At 41.0% G+C, this 21,833-nt stretch overlaps 1 protein-coding gene across 2 annotated transcripts in view; it reads right to left on the bottom strand.

Moving 5' to 3' along the window:
- LOC133460700 (tenascin-X) overlaps nucleotides 1–21,833 on the bottom strand; it is a 77,922-nt gene that overhangs the window by 16,613 nt on the left and 39,476 nt on the right. The window contains exons 7-10 of one of the 2 annotated variants that reach the window (XM_061741432.1): nucleotides 10,489–10,642; nucleotides 6,882–7,151; nucleotides 3,655–6,405; nucleotides 940–1,062 (exon numbers count right to left, since the gene is read on the bottom strand). In XM_061741432.1, coding sequence (XP_061597416.1) covers nucleotides 940–1,062; nucleotides 3,655–6,405; nucleotides 6,882–7,151; nucleotides 10,489–10,642 — 3,298 coding nt within the window. The remainder of the gene's footprint in view (nucleotides 1–939; nucleotides 1,063–3,654; nucleotides 6,406–6,881; nucleotides 7,152–10,488; nucleotides 10,643–21,833) is intronic. The other variant, XM_061741433.1, reaches the window with a different exon arrangement.

The following is a 21,833-nucleotide window of genomic DNA, read 5'->3' as shown; positions in this document are numbered from 1 at the left end:
TTTTAAACTCGACATTTGGACTTTTTTTCTCAAAATTTTTATTTTTTTCTCAAAATTTTTACTTTTTTCTTGACATTTCAACTTTTTTCTCAACATTTCGTCTTTTTTCTCAACATTTCGAGTTTTTTCTCAACATTTCGTCTTTTTTCTCAACAGTTCGACTTTTTTCTTGACATTTCTAATTTTTTCTCGACATTTCGACTTTTTCTCGAAGTGCATAATGAAAAAAAAAATCTTCCCACAGTTATAACTAATATAAATACATGCAGCATTTGTTGCCTTCATTCTAAGGCTTATACAAGACTTTTCATTTTTTGCAGCTCCAGACATATTTGTTTTTTGTGTTTTTGGTCCAATATGGCTCTTTCAACATTTTGGGTTGCCGACAAAGCCTGTGACATATGCAGGGTTAACGACCACGCTTATATCAACGAATTACATTAAAACTGGTCTGCAATGTAGTAGGAACTCTGGCAAATGGCTATAGTCCGTTTTACGGTGAAAACCTTTTTAACAATTCTGCTACCATCAAAGTGGTTTTGAATATTGGCACTTAAACACAATAGTTTGGCTCATCAAATAAAGCCTGCTCCAGCCCTGTTGAGACTGGTTTGGTACACTTTCTACTGGTGGAGATGGCTGTGAATGGGAGGGGGCACCAGAGCCATTTCACAAGAGAATTATGGGCTTTCACAATAAAAAATTACATAAGATGTTATGAATTCCAGTAAGGCAATTTAATGTGTAGAAAACCCCTTTCCTGACAGCGCAGCATTGCAGAGGCACTCTATATTGGATAATGATAAATAAAAAAAAAAGTGGAACAGGTACACAGGTATTTATAAGTGACTGACTGCTGAGAGTTTAACTGCCTGGATATACGTTCTTGCAAACCTAAATGGCAAACATTGAAATAAAAGATTCGTTTTTGTCTCTTACCCTCATCAGCATGGGTGTAGGTGACTTTAAAACCGCTAACAGAGCTCTTTGGTTTAGTCCATGACACAGTCAGAGACCTTTCTGTCACCTTACCGAAGACTATGTTGGTTGGAGGCTCGGGGCCTGGAAGGTGAAAAACATGTAAAATGAGGAGGTTAAATGAAAGCCAGACAGGAAGAGAAGAAGAACTATAGCATGAGGTTAAAGAAATGGAAACACAAAAAAGAGAAGAGATAAATAAGAGGACAAAGAAAATGGAATAAATGGACTTCATGGAAAAGATGAAGACGGCTGCTGAAAGAGTGAAAATGGTGTAAATTATTGTTTGTTCATCCACACGTTTGGCATTAGTCGTCCGAGGAGTTTGTATATATATGTACAGTGCAAACATATATACAGTATACAACTGATATACGGACATATAGGGAAACATGTAAATGCAGGTAATGGATCCTGGGCAGCAGCAAAGGAGACGAGGACTTTCTAGACAATAGTTAGCTGGTCAGTCAAACCTGAAAATAAAAGCATGGCAGTACTAAATGATGACAAAACAGGGGCAGAAAAAGAGACAATTTCAAAAGATTATTAAAAGTGAATAAACATGAATATGTTCAGATATTAATATACAAATATTTGATTTCCACGTAGAATGCTGGAAAATGAGAATTAAAAGCCCATTGTGATTGGACAAATTTAGATAGTTATTTTCTATTTAGTGGCATATTTTTTGGTTAAATGAGATCTAAAAAGCCATGTTTGGGGATTTGAACGTAAAAGTGGCCCAGCTGCGGTCTTACCCTGGTTTGGGTGAGAAGTGAAGGAATGTCAGTGAAGCTGGCAGTTAGCTTACCCTGAATGAGAGAAGACCAGAGCAGCAGACAATGAGTGGTGTTATGTTGTTATTGTTGCTTTTGATGTCAACTCAGATCCATCTTTATCTACACCAAACCAATGAACAGACCAAGTTTGGGTTTAGGACCGCGCTGCTCTCAAGACAGGAGTCGTTTTGAAGAAATTGTTTCAAGAGATTCTCTGAGCAGATTGAACATATTTTGCATAATTGTGTAGGGCCGGTAAATCAATCTTGCCTCTTATATCACTGCTCAAATTGAAGCAATGGCTCCCCTTTGACACAAGAATCATAAAATTAATTTAAAAAAAGATGGATGTAGCCATCAGGGTCCAGCATTTTAGCAGGTACACAGGTCCTTCAAAGATCAATAACCACTGTTGGACACAATACAATTGGCTCACAGATTTTCTTGCTCAAATAGACTCAAGAAGCACCAACTGCATTCACTTTAAAAGTACACCCAATAGAGAGATAAATAAATGTTCCCAACCAACTATTATAGTTTCAATGCCTAATTCACTTCCTTTGAATCAATGTCCTAACCCTAACGCTTACCCATCTGGGGGAATACAAAGATGAGAGATAAAATCAGGGGTGCACACAAGCCGGGACTCGAGGGCCAGTCTACTGCACGTTTTAGATGTTTCCTGCCTCAACCTAACCCTGATAGACAAGGCTGTGTCACCAACAGAGTTGTGTAAACCTTGATGACATGTTGATGACGACCAGTGATTAGAATCAGGTGTGTTGAAGACACGGAAACATCTAAAACATGCAGTAGACCAGCCCTCAAGTCTCGGCTTGTGTGCACCCCTGGATATAATCTCTCTGCAGGTGGCCTGGGTTTACCGCCGTGCCTACTCCCAGTTGGACAGAAACTAAACACCTCCCTAAGGAGGTTTCCAGGAAGCATCCTAACCAGATGTGGACAATCAGTGACTCCGCTCCGACTCTCACAAATGACTCAGCTTCTTACACAATCTGACCGTCAAGCCACTCTTCGGACGAAACTCATGTCAACCGTTGGTTACCATGTCTCATCCTTTCAGTCTTTGTGCCACAGTTCAATGGTCAGAGGTGAGGTGAGGGACACAGGCTGACAGGTAAAAAAAGAGCCTTGTCTTTTGGCACAGCTCTCTCTTCACCACAACACACCAGTACAGACGCTGACACTGATACATCCATCAATCTCCCTTTCCATCCCTTTTCTTTCTCCTTTCCGCTGCTTCAGACTCGACTGAGAATCGATTGACACACCAATGCTCTTACCTTTACCGGGCTACTTCAGCCCCTGAGGTTTGACATCAAATGAAGGACAGCATGAGTCTGGTTAAAATGTTATTGATGATTACTATTATTATGTAATTCATGAATATGAAAACTTTGCATATTCATGGAAGCTGAAGAATGAGCACATAGAGACAGCACTGACACAAGAGAGATTCGTAATGGGTTTCTTCAACATCAACATGTGCTGATGTCACACAACGAAATAGTCAGTGAACAAATACGTAGATGACAAACACATGATGACAAATCTGAAAGTCAAGCTCACACCTTTCAAGAGTATGACAGCACCTGAGCTCTTGAAACTGAAATGCAATAAGCATTTAATGGGAATTAAATATTTCCAGTCAAACTCAGGACAAGTAATGATTAGTTACCAGTTGAATGTGCGCTAAATCAGTTCAATATGAGGTAAAGACAAGGTGAAAGGCTTGAAGAGCGTTTTTACTCTGATGAACTGAAACTGATGAGTGAGAGGAAAGGATCAAGTTTTCTGATGAAGATGACAACACGGAGAGTAATCTGGCATTGGACAGTAGGAATTGATGTTGTTCTACTGTCACAATGTCGTGTACCTGTACTGATGACAAGCTTGTGTAGGCTGGATAGGAGGCCAGGACTCATTCCAAGCAAGGTCAAAGTGTACTCGGTCTGTGGAGGCAGATCCTCAAACTGCAGGGAGCGAGCTGAACCAGGGAGAACTTTTGTGAAGGTTTTGTTACCATCTGTTGGTTTGGCTCCAGTGCCACTCTGGACCTGTGGGACCTCACTAACAACATCTTCAGCTACGCTGTTATCATCTTCAGTACCTCTACTTTCAGAACTTGGCACTTGGCTGTGTTGATCTTTGTCTTGTTTCCCGTTTTTCTGCTTTGGCTTTTTATCTTTTTCAATTTCTTCTCTGCTTACAACAAAGTTCTGGTACTTCCCTTCTGGTGTGTCCCATATGAGGGTGAATCCATCAGAGGTCCGGTTTGTTACTCCTACAAAGTCCAAAGGTTCTCTTGAGTCTGCAGAAGAGTCAGCCTCTGTTGCAGTCTCTTGTGCCGGCCCAGTTTCAGTCTCAAAAACATTTTCTCCAATGTCTCCACCGACCTTACGGGTACTTTGTTGCCCTGCTGTAATGGTTCTTGATGGAGACTCTTTCCTCGGAGTTGTGACTGGACTCACTTTTGATTTGACAGAGGAGGTAGTTTCTTTTGTTGCACCAATATTTCCGTCAGTACTTCCTCTCTCTCCGTGGACGCCAGGATCTGTGGTTTCGTCTGGTTGTATCGGAGTGTTGTCTTCATTTCTTTCTGTGTAAGTTTCTCTGCTGGCAGTGGAGTTGTGCCCAAACACCTTGGAAGTTTGGAATCTATGAGGAAGCCTGTTTTCAGGGGAAGTGTCCTTTTCCGCCTGATTATTTCGACTTCCGGCAGGAACAACTCTATATGGACCTCTTTGATGAGGTGGACGCGAGTTAGTATATGTTCTGTTTTGAAAAGGTCTCTTTACCCTAAAAGTTTGTGAGTCACTCATGTTTGGATGACGTGAAGAAAGAAATCCATTTCGTTTTATGGTCTGAATAGACTCAGTTGACAATCTCGATGAGTTCCCCATCCCATCTCGTCCTCCAATTCCTGTTCTTACTGGCACACTATTAAATGGAAAGGAACCTTTGGGCAAAGAAGACGAAGCATTTGGCAAGTTGGCTGGAACCACTTGCTCTGTCTGTATATCTGTTTCGGTATGTACAGGTTGTGAGGGGCGGGTGAGAAGCTTTGAATGTGGACGAGTTCGATTCAAAAAGATGCGACTGGGGTAACGGCCTTTTAGAGGGGTATGATGAACAGGACCTTGTCCTCTTTTTGTCGGCAGTGGTTTTCGGTTCTGTTCAGCTCCTGATGATTCAGGACTAGTTCTTCCATCTTTGACCCTACCTGTATCTTTTACATCTGCATTAAATTTGGGTGAGAATTCATCTGAAGCAGATGAAGATGATGAAGATGATGAAGATGATGACGATTCCTCTGCAGACAGAAGTCCAGTCTCTTTTTGGAGTGTTTGGCTTAAAGAATCAGGGGAGTGATGAGGAACGCTTATATTTGGATGGGTTTTGTTCTGAAGCCGTCTAAAGTTTTGATGCGGACGACCTATCTGTGGACGTTTTTGAGCTGAGTGGTGCAAATGAGGTAAACCACTTCTTCTTGGGAGAGGGGATTTACCAGAATGAGGGGGAGTTTTATCTTCATCAGTATCAAGTTCATTACTCCCAGTAGAAACTAATTCATCTGAGCTGGAAGAGGATGATGGGGATGATGGGAGTGACAAATATGGTGGCGATGAGGAAGGTGATGATAAGGCTGGGGAGGAAATTAAAGAGGGTTGTGGTGATGGCAGTTTTGATATAGCTAATGATGCCGACTCTGACGATGAATGTGATGACAGCTGTGATGTTGACAAGGATGATGATGATGAGGAACCTGAAGAAAGCGGCTTCCGCTCTATTAAACCCACATTCTCTACAGTTTCTGCATTTTCTGAGAGGTTCAGTGGTTGGGACAGATGGACTGAAATCACTGTCAAATTCCCATTGTCAGTATCTGTTATAAGTTCAAGTAAACTCTTTAGTGGATCGTTTTGGTTTGTTTCACCATGTGGTGGTGTGCCATTTGGATCTGAGCCTGAGGTTCCTCCCATCCCCGCCCCATTTTCTCTACACCCATTGCCTTTGTCCTTTAGAGGTAACCTCATGTGTGTCACTTTCATTTTGTCCACACATTTCTTCTCTTGGTTTTGAAGAATTCCAGTCCGCTTTAAAGTGACTGAACTTGTGTCGTTTCCATGGACTGCAGTGCCAACATCTGGTTGCCTTTTTGTGCCAACAGCAGCAGTCGGTTCCTCCGGTCTAGGTTGGTTGTTTGTGCCTGAGTCATTCTCAGGCATTACAGACGGGGTTTTGTCATCCCCCCTTTCAGACCCAGGGACAACCTTTCGCCCTCTATACAGAACTCGAGTTGCATTGTAGCGGGGTCGATTTGGGAGCCTTGGCTTTGATAACGGAGGCCATTTCTTTGGGATTTGGGGTCTAGTGCCATTTCTTGGCTGTGGTTTGGTTCTAGCGATCACACTGGCTGAGTAATCCGTGTCAGCACCATCAGAACCTCTGACCTTTTCTGTATCAGCCCTGCTCCCTTCCTGCCTTCCATCCAGCTGGTCAAACACTCCAACCTCAGACGATGGATTCAACCTTTGATCCATGCTGCCAACATCTTGTCCAGGTGCAGGTGTTTGTGTGACCCGCCTCGTCAAATCCTCTGTGGGAACCCTCGGAAATGAGTCGCCTATTAGGGGGGAGTTAAATAGTAAGGTCATTATATGCTGCGAATAATAACCCGGATGATGTCGTATCTAAAGAAACAAGAAAATCAGTTATTGATTAAAAAAACAAGTAAGGACAGTGGGATCCACGTAGAATCTGTAAGGGGAAAAAAAATGACATACAATTAATCAATATCTTGGATAAGCTTGGCGTCATGACATGAAAAATCATGACAGTGGCAGCAGACGGAGACGTTTTGGCAGCACTTTGCTTCATAAACTTTTACGGACCGCACTATAATATGTTTTATGATGTGATACGAAGAATAACGAGGTGTCTTGACGCAGAGGTTTGTTTAGCAGCATCGTGGCTGTTTTCACTTGAAAGCAGCCTGAAGATTAAACAAAAATCAGACTCGTATTGTCTCCTATTAGACCCAAGGTTTATTGACCTATACAAAGTATATTTTGGCGTTAACCCAGTAGGTTCATTACTCACCGGGAACAACCTGGGTGGTTGCTGGTTGGCTCTGGCTCATCTCTTTCTCTGCTACCAGTAAGATGTCATACAAACGCCCTGCCTCCAGCTGTCGAATGTGGGCAGAGTTTTGGCCAGGTGCTACGGTCAGTTTTTGACTCCTCCCCACTCCATCGTTGGGTGTGACGGTCAAACGGTACCTGTCAATCTCCCCCAGCGACTGCTCCCATTGCACCACTGCTGACGTGGAGGTCGTCTTGACAACCTTGAGGCTGGTTGGACCAGAGATGACTGAAAAGTAACAAAAAAAACCCAAAAAGTCACAATTTGTTTTTATTCTACTTGGTTAAATTATTGCGTTAGGAGTGATTCATTTGAAGAAAGTAGGAACATAAAGATTCACACAGCTTTTCTTGTTTTCTAATTCACCCTCCACAATTAGTTGAACACATTTTTGATTTACTTTCTTAAGCTTGAGTTATGGTTCTGCGTCAAAACGACGCCGTACCTACAGCGTGTGGTACACGTCAATGCAGACCACACGCCGTCACTGACGCCGTCACTGTGGCCGTCACCTCCCGAAAATTGTAACTACGCGTCGAGGCGACGCAGACCACACGCAGACGGGGAAGGCTGTGATTGGCTCGCTTGGTAGCAGCAACACATTTCCGGTTTCCGGTTTGAAGCAGTCGTGAACTTTCAGCGCTCTTTTCTTCGTGTATGTGTGATTTTTTTTGTTTTGTGTTTTTTTTTGCACAATAGTTGTCCTTATCTCTTTGATTCACGGTGACCGGAAAAGTCGGATAAACCATTCAGGAAAAGATCGCAAATTAGCGGTCATGGGGGGTACTGCACCGCAGAGAAATGGAGTGACGGAGAAGTCCGAAGGGTTCATGACGGCGTCACGGTGACGGCATGTGCTCTGCGTTGGTTTGACGCAGAACCATAATTCAGGCTTTAGACTCACTCACATTCCTGCCCCACTCTTCCCTTTCACTGTTGGGCAAACTCTTTGCAGCTGCATCAGATTAAGTCTTTCACAGATCAGTGAGGGAGAAATGTTAAACTTTTACTGTCAGTTGTGCCAAATAAACCACACTAATGTGCCAACATGCTGGTCACAGACTCTAGCAACAGCACTTTTTAGATTATGTCTTGTTTTTCTGTTTTTTTAAATACAATTAGGTCCGAAAGTATTTAGACAATTTTGCCTTTATCCATCACTATATAAATGAATTGAAAAGAAAGAACAAAAAAAAACCTAAAGAGATGAACGTGTAAACTTTCAGGTTAGATTTAAGAGGTTTCACAAAAATGTGATACTTCTGGGTACCACGCTGTCAGGGGGCTCAAAAGTATTTGTTTGCAGGCCTCTTCAGTTTTCAGTTTTATGTCTTCAGGTTTTGTCTACAGCAACTGGAAAGCGTGCTCTGTTGGGTTGAGATCAGTCAACTGACTCGGCCATTTAAGTGTTGTCCATTTCTTTGCCGTTAAAAAGTCTTGAGTGACTTTCTCAGTGCGTTTGCAGTCACTGGCCTTCTGCACTGTGAAAAGCTGTTCTGTGTTCTCAGCGTTTGGCTGAATGTAAGCAGATTTTGGCATTGGGAAATTCTGAATTAATCTCGCCACATCGTCAATAAAAAAAAAGAGCTCAGTGCACTTAGAACCACACCTGCCCGTACCATGACACTGCCGTGTTTCACACTTTATGTGGTACAATTTGGGTCATGAGCTGCTCCTTTTGTTCTCTAATTATTTCTGATCACTCTGATACGAGTGTCTGATTTCATCTGGCCAATCGGTCTAATTGATGAACATGGGAGGCTTATTACTGATGTTTTCTGGTGAAGCCAAACCTTGATTCCCTGTTCTTGACTGTTTGCAGTCGTTTGCTGCTGGATGTAAATACTCTATATTTAAATTCACAAAGGTTTATCTTGATTTTAGACTTCGACAATGATACCACCTTGTTACAACCAAAAACGTAATAATGGCCAATAACGTAATCATTTTGGCCATTTCAAATGTAATAAAGCCAATAGTGTAATAATGTGCCAATAATTTAATAAAACTTTTGAGCCAATAACGTAATAACTTTTTGCCGATAATGTAATAAGGCATTACATTATTGGCTGGTTATTACGTTATTAGCCTGGTATTAAAAAATGATTACAAAATTATTACATTATCGGCAAAAAGTTATTACATTATTGACTCAAAAGTTTTATTACATTATTGGCACATTATTACACTATTGGCTTTATTACATTTGAAATGGCCAAAATTATTACATTATTGGCAGTTATTACGTTATTGGCCGTTATTACGTTTTTGGTTGTAACACACCTTCTCCAGAGTATCCTTGACTTCTGTCGATGCAGTGAAGAGGTTTTCTTCACCACGGACAGGATCCTGAGATCCTCTAGTTCAGTTATCTGCAATGGGTTTCCAGGACTTCTTTTTTGCTTTATAAGAATGTCCAAAACTGTTGATTTGGCTTCATCTAAGGTTTTCCAAATCTCTCATATAGATTTCTAATGCTGTCCTCCTCCACTTGCATTGAGATCTCTTTGGATTTCATATCGGTAGCTCCATTCAAACAGCTGCCAAATACCAACTCAGGACCTGACACAAAGTCCTGACCTTTCACCTGATTCTTTTGTAACAAGCATCCTTGGCAATGCATACACTGACTTTCTTAACTTCAGGAACATAACACAGCCTCTAAATTCTGGCCAGTCACTAAATGAAATTGTGTAAAACATACATTTGTAAAAAGAAGAGTCCCAATCCATCAGTAGAGTTCATAAAATGGCTTGTGTGTATGGCAGTGAGAATATCCATGTGAGAATATCCATATGGTACTAACCATTTGTATTTTTCTATATCCTATTGTATCATCTAAACTTATCTATGTGTTAAAGGCGCTACGATTTGAAAATAATAAAGTTTTCTGTGTGTGAGATCTTAAATTTGGGTGTTAACAATCAATCCAACAAATAATCTTTTTATTAAATATAATACCTTAAAATTCCATGATATAGTAGAGCAGAAAACTGTTTTATTTGCCTTTAAAGCCCAGCAGAAACTGCTTCCAAACTGCATTCAGGACCTGTTCCAGATAAAAGAAACCCGCTATGACCTGAGGGGGAAATTCATGTTTGAGACGACGACAGCAAGAACTAATATTAAAAAGAAATGTACATCAGTTAAGGCTAGAGAAATTTGGAATAGTTGTAATAACAACCTAAAAATGTGTCGCTCTATCGTCAAGTTTAAGAAATTGTTTAAAGAAAATATTGTAAATAAATATAAAACACTATAATTATAAAGTATACTATCAAAAACATTCTAGGATGTGAAATGTCAATTTTATATTTTGTCTTACTTATTTTTTTCTTCTTTATGTATTGTTTGTTTTCACTGAGTAAAAGCTAATGTCTCATATTTTTGCTGATCATAAGAAAAAAGGGTAGGCACTATAAGCTATGGCTTCAGCCTACACCTTTTCGGCAAAATAAATGTTTTTTTTTTCTTCCTTTTCATCTTGTTCTGTACAAGCCGAAATAAAGATTCATAACAATCTGTAGACTTCAAAAAAATGAACAAAAACCTTCAAAAACCTTACGGGTGATAAATTGAGCCGTGCTCTCAGTTCCCCTCCTGCCGTTGATCTCCCCAACGATGGTGACGCTGTACTCCTGACCCGCTGCCAGGCCCGTCTGCGTGAAGGAGGCCAGGCTTCCCTCCACCTGCACGGTTATCTGCTGCTCCACGTCCTTCTGCAGGGGGCAGAAGCAGAGCACCATCAGGGACATGGAGACATCCCCACATGTGCAGCTCTCACCACAGTGCTAAGTTACTAAACGTGATGAAGACATGGAACATCAAGAGTAATGAAATGACTCAACAGGGAGCAGATCATCAACACAGATGTGCTTTCATGACCAGACTGGAACAGGATTTAATTATCCCATCACATCATACGGACCAGCGCTGGACCGTCTCACCATAAATACTGTCAGTTCCCTACACCGGCCAGCAGGGGCCACGTCTCCAACAGCACCGGTTTCCCACCGAGGTTTCTATTTGTTGACTTGAGCGCAGACAGCTTAGCAAACAAACACATTCTCTTTGATAACAGAACAATAATCACAATGTAATCATCATGATGAGCCTTTTAAGACTGAGTGGGAACGCCGTGTCTGCAGGGCATCCACACGAGGGTGGGAAGCAGCACACACTGGTGCCCTTGTTTCTTCTCCTGAAGTCCTGAAGTAAAACAGGATAGAAAACTAAATCAACCGAAAGTCTTCAAACCAAACTTCAGACCCTTTTCTGTATGATTTAGGCCCTGTCCCAATACTCCCCCTACCCCTAGTTTTCATCCCTACCCCTAAATTTTGCGCGTTCCCGTGAGGGTAGTGGTGTCCCAATTCCTCTTTCCACCTAGGGGCAGTGAAGAAAAGTAGTGTAGTGGCTATGAATCTGTCCCCACGGATCGAGTGTTTTCCGATGCTCACTAGCTGATCTAGGGGCAGAAATATTTCCCAGAATGCTTTTCGTCGTCATTTGTGGACTGAATAAAAAAAAAAAAAACATGGTGGACATTTCTTATTTTTTAGTGAGTAAAATCAATATTTTGAGTTAGTTTCTGCGTAAAAATGTGTTTTGATTACATTTCTAGCGAGAAATATATATTTCACTCAGCGTACATAATCACTCGTTTGCCCGTTTGCCGAAGATCACGCTAGAATAAAGGCTGATTTATGGTTCTGCGTTACACCAACGCAGAGCCTACGGCGTAGGTTACGTAACCTACGCCGTAGGCTCTGCGTCGATGTAACGCGGCGACGCACACCGTATGCTGTACCCTATGCCGTACGCCGTACCCTACGCCGTACCCTACGCCGTACCCTACGCCGTAGGTTCTGCGTTGATTTAACGCGGAACCATAAATCAGCTCCCGAGCCGGCAGGCAGAAATCTCGACATTTTCGGAGCAAATTCTTTAACAGGCGTAGCTACAACTGTTAGATTTCATCTATTAGACCAACATTTATCTTCCTAAATGATTTATTTCAGCCAGCGGTAAGAGCTGCAGGTTTCTCCCCCGGGACGACGGCACAGGTTGACCCGGCGATCACGTCTGTTCTCCGGCCGCTGCTGCTCCGAGCCGGCGGCTCTTCTCCGAAAACATCGGGTCAAATTTCTTAACAGGCGTTATTTGGATAAACTGAGCCCAGGTTGGGGATCTTAACGGTTACTTTTACGCCTGAAAAAATATTAAAACTTAATAAAGTGCCATATTAACAGCGCTACAGCTGAAATTAAAACAGCTTTTGGCTCTCAGCTTCCTGATTTTAGGGGTGGTGCTGAAAGTAGGAGTAGTGGGAGTATTGGGACAGGGCCCTGGGAAGATTTCAAGTGCCCTAAAATCCGTCCCTTCTTTTTTAGGGGTAGTGATAGTGAGGGAGGGCTAGTGAAAGAAAGTAGGGGGTGTATTCTCTAGTGGTTTTTTCCCCAGATACCCCACCTTCCCTTAGGCCCACGTTTGGCTTTGACTCAATGAAACTGGGGCTGCCTAAACCCGGCCACGTATCCTCCAGACATGGGCTGTTTCTTCGTCTTCTTTATCTTCTTTTTTTGGCCTTTGGACCACTCCTGGCTCACATCAGAACTATCTCAAGAAATATGGGTCACATCGACTTTTACAGTAAACAACAAAACACAGGTTTGGCCCAGTTCATGAACTTTGGAGCACATCTGCCCCACGTAGCGCTTCTCAGGGTCATAACTGTGTCGTTAGCGCAGAAAGTAGCCAATCATCCAGCCGCTACATTTTTATTTCCAGCCAACTTAATTTCATTCAGCATCTGGCATTACGTGGTCAGCGCAAGGATTTAATGCCAAGTGACTGGCTGTTGACCCCCCCTCCCCACGAGAAACTGCACTGCTGCAACCGAAGATCTCACACACATTTCATTAAGACTACGATGTACGGAAATTGTTACAATTGTTGAAAAAGGGTTCAAATATGTCTCCTGTAAAAAAATTATTTCATTTGATTTTTTAAGGATGAAGGTAACATGTAGACTGCACCTTTATTTTAATTTTTTTTTATTTCTTGAGGAATTTTTGTTATCCCCATGGAGGCAATTTGTTTTACTCTCAGTCTTATCTCTTACTTCTTGCTTTCATTTCATTACTTTAATTAATTTTTTTGAGGGTAGGTAAATAATAAGCTTTGCTTCAGCCTACACCTTTTTCGGTCTAGATGGTATTTGTATATTGGAAATCTTTTGTAATGTTTTCTTTGAACAGTGTATTCATTTTTTTGTTGTCATTTTTATTCTTTTTTTTGTGATGTCATGACCGAAATAAACTAAACTAAACTAAACTAAAAATTATAAAATCAAGGACAAATGAATAAAGACACTAAAAGCCTAAAATTCTATAAATCCAGTCAAAATTGTCTTGTTTTAAATAAAAATTTTTTTTTTAAACTTTTGTTTAAATTTTCTTGAGACTAGGTTTTTTTTTGCTTTCTTAGAAATTAGTTTTTGCAGTGTACGTGAGAATCGTCTGCTGCTTTTATGTGCAAAAACAAACACAAAATTCTTATTTAATTAATCGACGTGTCATTTTCAATGTTCCCATGAATGAAAAGCAGCAGCTTATTTAACAGTCATCCAGCTATGAGTGCCTGGCTGCCGAGTGAATAGATACCATGTTGTATTGTAAAAGGACTGCGGTTGGTTGCCATGTCGGTCACTATGTTGGTTGCCTGGATGAGTTTCCTTGCATCAAAACACTCATTCATTTTCATATGAATGAGGTGGTGACATCATTAAAACTGGACTTTCCAATAATCTCACGATTCCTGTGGAAAACAAGCCAAAAGCTCCGAGACATTTGGGACTAATGACGAGGAGGATGACGAGGGTTTACCAGGTCACAGAGAGAATCCTGGAAATGAAATCCAAAGTCTCCAAAACCAGATATTTAGAGTTTGGGTTAATCACAGTTTTATGTTTCTCTAAAACTTCAAATATAGCGTGGTGATTCTCCTTTATCATTTAAAGATGTGTCAGCGGAAGAACAATGAGCTTCAGTTATGTTTGGACAATGACTCATTTTGTACAATATTATATTTATTTAATTTAGCAATTAATTCACAACCGTGGGGTATATTAAATTCAAATTAAATGAAACATGTAAAAGGTTTAGAATCGATATCAGGTATTGATGATTTGTGCATTCAGACACTAAACTGAATGCACATGAAGGAATAAATCAAATCTGTTCATATATATATATATATATATATATATATATATATATATATATATATATATATATATATATATATATATATATGAACAGATTTGATTTATTCCATGTATATATATACATACATACAGGACTGTCTCAGAAAATTAGAATATTGTGATTTTCTGTAATGCAATTACAAAAACATAAATATCATACATTCTGGATTCATTAAAAATAAACTGAAATATTGCAAGCCTTTTATTATTTTAATATTGCTGATCATGGCTTACAGCTTAAGAAAACTCAAATATCCTATCTAAAAAAATTTGAATATTCTGGGAATCTTAATCTTAAACTGTAAACCATAATCAGCAATATTAAAATAATAAAAGGCTTGCAATATTTAAGTTGATTTGTAATGAATCCAGAATGTATGACATTTTTGCATTACAGAAAATAAAGAACTTTATCACAATATTCAAATTTTCTGAGACAGTCCTGTATACACAGTATATATATATATATATATATATATATATATATATATATATATATATATATATATATATATATATATATTGCTACATATGGTTGTTTCAGGCCTTGACTATTTCTCAGAAATCTGCTACAGCCTCATTATTTTATTGACAGGCTCCGTTAACTGTGGACACATTAACGAACACAAGCTGGGATCTGAACCAGGATGAAAATTGTTCACCAACACATATGGAGCAATAAAGAATTTCAAGCTTCCTAGTTTTACCTCCATCTTGTCGTAGGGATGCCGATTAGTGGCCGCTACCCTGCCAGCAGTTTCCCACCCGCCTCAAAGACTTTATATTATGATGATGTCAGTTGGATAAAACCAATCTTTTATGTTCAGGGGAAGTTTTAAAACATGAAACCTCCATAAAGGAAAGTAAAAACAGACCCGCCGGAGAGATTGTGAGGACAAGCTTGATGATATCCACGTTTCATGGAAATGAAATGAAAGTTTTTCTTTTTGAAACAAATAAATGCCAGAAGTGACAATTGGGAAAAGCTGGCATGGAATAAACTGATTAAATGAATCTGAAAGATCTGCCCAAGCTCCAGAAACCACTGCTTTGTCGTGGCCCCATTCAGCTTCCTGTGATTCATCCAGATAAAGTCAAAATTAAGCCCGCAATTTAGATCTCAATTAACTCCCTTCAAACCGAGAAACCATAACGTAAACGCCGCTGGATCAACAACGCTGGTTGTACGAGTGACTTCATCATTCTGACTCACATCCACTCATTTCAGGTCATCCTGGAGGGATGTTTTCATCCCTGTTCGTGTGTCTGCTGTTTTGAATGTGAACAGGGTTTTCTGCAAGCATAAAACCAGCAAAACTTATCACGGTCATATATAAAGATGGTGCATGCCGGAGGTGTTGCTTTAAAAATGACTAAAGCAAAAGCAAATGACATGAATCTGTTTCGAGCTGGTTCATCTGCTGCTTTCACATGTATTTCGTGTTTTTCTGCAGAGTAAAAAATAATGCTGAAAGGACTCTATGAATCTGAATAAGATGTTACACTGAAGTGAATGTGTGCAGCTGAACCTCAGTGCGAGTTAACCAAGACTTATTGAAGGTTTCTGTGATGTATTTTACCACTAGAGAGGAAATAAATCAACAGCAACCACAAACAAGCACCGAGAGTCTCCTGACATATTTACTGCAGAAATGAAATTTGGCAAATTCCAGACAGTCAAGGACGGCAGCTGTCGTTGATGAAGGGCTCGCGGGGACGATCTGAGCCTGCTCTGAGAAAAAATGACGCATGAAGTTGATGGTGGCTACGCCCACCGAGGAAGAAGAAGACAGAGATCCTGTCAGGGGTCGGCAAAAATACTCAAACTATTTTCTTACGGTACCAGGATCTGCGTTTTACATGAATGTGCACAAGAACAACATTTCCTCAATGCTGTGAGACGCCGTCATGATAGATAAAGTTGAAAATAAACCAAGAAAATGCATAAATTCCTACATTTCCCTGGTATGAACCAGGACTAAGATTTCATTTGCATCTGATCTGTGCTCCTGTGGTCTGAGCTGCAGCAAATACAGCAAGATATGAAGCTGGTATACAGGACTGTCTCAGAAAATTAGAATATTGCGATAAAGTTCTTTATTTTCTGTAATGCCATTTAAAAAAAACAAAAATGTCATACATTCTGGATTCATTACAAATCAACTGAAATATTGCAAGCCTTTTATTATTTTAATATTGCTGTTTATGGTTTACAGTTTAAGATAAAGATTCCCAGAATATTCTAATTTTTTGAGATAGGATATTTGAGTTTTCTTAAGCTGTAAGCCATGATCAGCAATATTAAAATAATAAAAGGCTTTATCACTTTATCACAATATTCTAATTTTCTGAGACAGTCCTGTACAGCAAGATATGAAGCTGGTATAAAGACAACACATGAAGACAAGGAGGCCAGGTCAACTCTGATTTGGGTCTGTGATGTCACAGAACCCGGCCAATCTGAATGACGCAATTTTCAAACCCAGATTTTATTCATAAAATGTCCCATTTATCTGTTAGAAATCTTTTCTTCAAGCATTTTTTTTTAAACTGAGCCAAAATCACGGATGAATCGGAAACTTTTGATTCAAATGTTTCATATATGCTTCATATTTTCACATATAAGTCTGTTACTTTAACTAAAAAGTACCTCCTCATTCACATGGTGAAATCAATATCTTTGCCTGAAATCAACAATGTAATGGAGATACCTTTCTGAGACAGAATTAAAGGGAAAAATGTGACCCAGCAATGTTTCTTTGCAGAGCATCTTCAGCTTTCAAGACTCCTGCTGGATCTGAAGCCTGACGTTGCCCCTGGCGTTAAAATGTTCTGATAAGAAAAGGAAAAATAGAGCATTTTAATCCAGTAACCCTGGAAACCGTCAACACAGCTCCTCACATTGCAAGATAAGCTGTTATTTGTGTTGGTTTGAGCAGCATCTCCAGGCGGAGACGGATCCCCGTCTTCCCCTCAGCTGCCGGTCTGCTCTCACGGCAGCTGCTCTTCGCGCTGTTTGTGTGTTGTTCCGGTAAACGGAGGCGATGGGGAGACTGCCGTCTCTCCCACTCTCTCTCTCTCTCCTGCTCCTTCTGTCAGTCCGTCTGTGTGACACAGCTGCGGCTCGGGAGTGATGTCATTCCTCTGGCAGTCGCCATGTTTTTGACAGTGTTTACATGTTGCCATGACGATAAGCATCCCACATCTGCATCCTTTTCTCTGGACCTCCAACAATTCACTTCATTCGCTGCTCTCTCGTGTTTGTTTTTTTTTGTTTGGTCTGAACTCAATCTCTCCTGTTCTGCGTGTTTGCCCCTTTTGCCCTCTGTTGTTAATTCAGGCTAAATTTAGGAGTTGTGATTAAAAAAAAACACCTGGGACTTTGAGGTCCTAAGTTTAAAAACAGAGTGGAAGTGTCATGCTGAGTGCCAGGCTGTGTCTAATTGTTTGTTATTGTGTTAAACATTTTAGTTGCATGCATGTTTTTGTTTTGTTAGTTACCGTTTTGAAATGTAACCTTTTCTGTGTTTTGAGTTGACATGCAATTACCTTTTTGTTTGAGTTGATTAGACACAGCTGAACACAATCAACTGAATCCTGACAGACGGCTGCAGTGGCCAATAAACCGCTGCAGGCTGGCCCCCCTAGACCAATGGTGGACCAGGGGAGGGTTTCCTTCCCCTTATATATTCAAGGCAGACATTCAAGCTGGGAGATTGAACGGACGGACAGAGGCCCATGAGGGACGAGAGTGGAGGAACAAGAGTGGATGGACTGTGGTGGCTGGACGGAGAATGGGCAGAGCTGAGGAGGATGGACGGACGTACAGAGGCCCATGGGGGCCCAGGTGGTTGGGGAGCCCCCGGCGGACTCGGACCGGGGATCCCTGTTGGCGTGGGCCAACAGGGAGGGGGCACTGAGAGGGCACTGGAGGACAGTGAGCCCAGAATGACTGAGACTGTTCATCTTTAACCTTTTAACCTTTTATGGATTGGCCATTTTTAGAACAGTTCTATTTTTAGTGACATTTTCCCCACCCCCGATTTTACAACAGTCTTTTGCACAATAAATGTTTGTTGCTGCACCCCTGCTTTTTGTTGTGGGTTACTAAGCGCTGCTCACCCTCGAAAGTTTTTAATTGGGGACTTGAACCACCCCAGTGACATTTGGCGTTGTTGGCGGGATTCGAGTTCGTGAGCAGTGCTGGGTACCCACAAAGTTTTAAAATGATAATTTATCCTGGTGCCCGTTTTTTGTTGGGCCTTGAAGAAGGCCCTCTGCTCCAAGCCCTGAGGATGTTTGCCCGTCGTAACAGTGATGCAACCTTTGCCCATATGCAGCAAGAGAGACCACCGGAGGCTACTGGTGGGGCTTTTGGATGCTGCTGAGAGCTGGCTGTGGCACGAGACCACCGGAGGCTACTGGTGGGGCTGATGGATGCTGCTGAGAGCTAGCTGCAGCACGAGACCACCAGAGGCTACTGGTGGGGCTTTTTGGATGCTGCTGAAGGCTAGCTGCAGCACGAGACCACCGGAGGCTACTGGTGGGGCTGCTGGACGCTGCGGAGAGCTGGCTGCAGCACGAGACCACCAGAGGCTACTGGTGGGGCTGATGGATGCTGCTGAGAGCTGGCTGCGGCACGAGACCACCGGAGGCTACTGGTGGGGCTGATGGATGCTGCTGAGAGCTGGCTGCAGCACGAGACCACCGGAGGCTACTGGTGGGGCTGATGGATGCTGCTGAGAGCTAGCTGCAGCACGAGACCATCGGAGGCTACTGGTGGGGCTGATGGATGCTGCTGAGAGCTGGCTGCAGCTGCTGGGATAAGGAACCGCTGGAGGCTGCTGTTGGTGGACATGGGGATTGTTGGCAGGGACTGCCAACGGTAAACTGTGGGGGGGTGTCATGCTGAGTGCCAGGCTGTGTCTAATTGTTTGTTATTGTGTTAAACATTTTAGTTGCATGCATGTTTTTGTTTTGTTAGTTACCGTTTTGAAATGTAACCTTTTCTGTGTTTTGAGTTGACATGCAATTACCTTTTTGTTTGAGTTGATTAGACACAGCTGAACACAATCAACTGAATCCTGACAGACGGCTGCAGTGGCCAATAAACCGCTGCAGGCTGGCCCCCCTAGACCAATGGTGGACCAGGGGAGGGTTTCCTTCCCCTTATATATTCAAGGCAGACATTCAAGCTGGGAGATTGAACGGACGGACAGAGGCCCATGAGGGACGAGAGTGGAGGAACAAGAGTGGATGGACTGTGGTGGCTGGACGGAGAATGGGCAGAGCTGAGGAGGATGGACGGACGTACAGAGGCCCATGGGGGCCCAGGTGGTTGGGGAGCCCCCGGCGGACTCGGACCGGGGATCCCTGTTGGCGTGGGCCAACAGGGAGGGGGCACTGAGAGGGCACTGGAGGACAGTGAGCCCAGAATGACTGAGACTGTTCATCTTTAACCTTTTAACCTTTTATGGATTGGCCATTTTTAGAACAGTTCTATTTTTAGTGACATTTTCCCCACCCCCGATTTTACAACAGTCTTTTGCACAATAAATGTTTGTTGCTGCACCCCTGCTTTTTGTTGTGGGTTACTAAGCGCTGCTCACCCTCGAAAGTTTTTAATTGGGGACTTGAACCACCCCAGTGACAGAAGCGCCGGGAGACGACGACCCCGGGAGACTAGTCAGATCCTTTGAGGCCAGCGGCTGTCTTAACATCGGAGATCTAAAGCCATATTCTCACCGTTAAGTCATCAAACTCCTGTTTGGTTGACTGAACTTTGTTTAACAGATAAAGTTTAACTTTGATTTACTGAGTGTCCTTTGATGTGATACCACACTGAAAGTCTCATAATGGACCAATCTGGCCAATGAGAAAACAGTTATGTTTACTTTTTTGTGGATGTGCATCTAATTTATTTTAGCATATTTATAATAAATGAGAGAAAAAATTGGAATCAATTCTGAAATGATTCACAAATGCTAAATCTATTTGTCAAGAACAAAAAACATGGATTTGCTACAGTTTTCTTGCTGGCATTAGCCCTGCAATTAGGGTTGCCACCCGTCCCGTAAAATACGGAATTGTCCTTTATTTGAGAAAAAAATGTTGCGTCCCGTATTGAACTAATACGGGACGCGATTTGTACCGTATTTTCATTAACTTTTACACCATATTCTAGTTGAATTATTGAAATAAATTAACCTTTACACCATATTCTAGTTGAATTATTGAAATAAATTAACTTTTACACCATATTCTAGTTGAATTATTGAAATAAATTAACATTTACACCATATTCTAGTTGAATTATTGAAATAAATTAACTTTTACACCATATTCTAGTTGAATTATTGAAATAAATTAACTTTTACACCATATTCTAGTTGAATTATTGAAATAAATTAACTTTTACACCATATTCTAGTTGAATTATTGAAATAAATTAACTTTTACACCATATTCTAGTTGAATTATTGAAATAAATTAACTTTTACACCATATTCTTCACCTGTAGGCTATATTACATCTGGGCTGATGTGGACATACATAGCATAGGAGGCTATTTCAGTTGCTATATGGTTGACTTTCTGTACAGTCATGCAAGTTCAATGCTATTAAAGCACTTTAAACTTTAAATCAAAGCATTTTGTTTTTTCATATAAAATAAACTAATTTTTATTCAGTTTAGAAGTTTAGGGGCTTTTTTTTGGCTCCTGCACTGCTGAAATCAGGGCGTCCCTTATTTCTATTTCTGAAAGGTGGCAACCCTACCTGCAATACAGGTAAAAAAACCTCACAATAAAGTGAAACACAATAATCATAGTTAAACCGAAGTAACAGAAAGTCTAACTGGAACCAAGAGAACTCGAGGCTTCTCAGTTGTCTGGAGTCTGCTATAGTTTTAAGGTGCTAAATCGGTGCTTTTCCATGACCAGAAACATCCCTGCGACAAATGCTTTGGAGAACTTTTATGGGGCTAAAACACGCTCCTACTGCGGGATAATTACTCGGTAACGACTAGCGCAATGGAACAAGTGTTTGTGCTTGTGGATGAATGTGGACGCCACAGTTTAGATGACACAACCTCTGCTTTCAGGCTTATTAACGTTATTAAAGCTTTACTGCTGTAAAAATGGCAGCTCATTACGTCTAGTCTAACTAGAGATGGGTTAAAAGCAGAGAATACTTTCCCCATGTGGGATGAATAAAGGTCAATTATTAAACTAATCCAAATCCTCAACCATGAAACACCAAAGAACTTGCTATCTTTATCATGTATCCTCCCTAAAAAATGTAATGTCAAACTTTTTGACAAAAGTATTTGGTAGTTTGGTTCACTCAGAAAACAAACTAAATCCGTTCTGTTATCATCATTTCTGTCCTTTTTATCTACCCAAACAAACCAGCCCAATCAAAAAACACATTTACCTGAAAAAGTAGTCATTTAATTCTCTAAAAACAAAATTGTTCTACTTTTTTCTGACTTTCTCCCATTCACATTCACACTGATTACATACAGTACATACTGTATACAGGACTGTCTCAGAAAATTAGAATATTGTGATAAAGTCCTTTATTTTCTGTAATGCAAAAATGTCATACATTCTGGATTAACAGCTTAAGAAAACTCAAATATC

The sequence above is a fragment of the Cololabis saira genome, chromosome 15, assembly GCF_033807715.1.
Source record: "Cololabis saira isolate AMF1-May2022 chromosome 15, fColSai1.1, whole genome shotgun sequence".
Lineage (NCBI taxonomy): Eukaryota > Metazoa > Chordata > Actinopteri > Beloniformes > Belonidae > Cololabis > Cololabis saira.
This window is presented reverse-complemented; position numbering and strand designations above follow the sequence as displayed.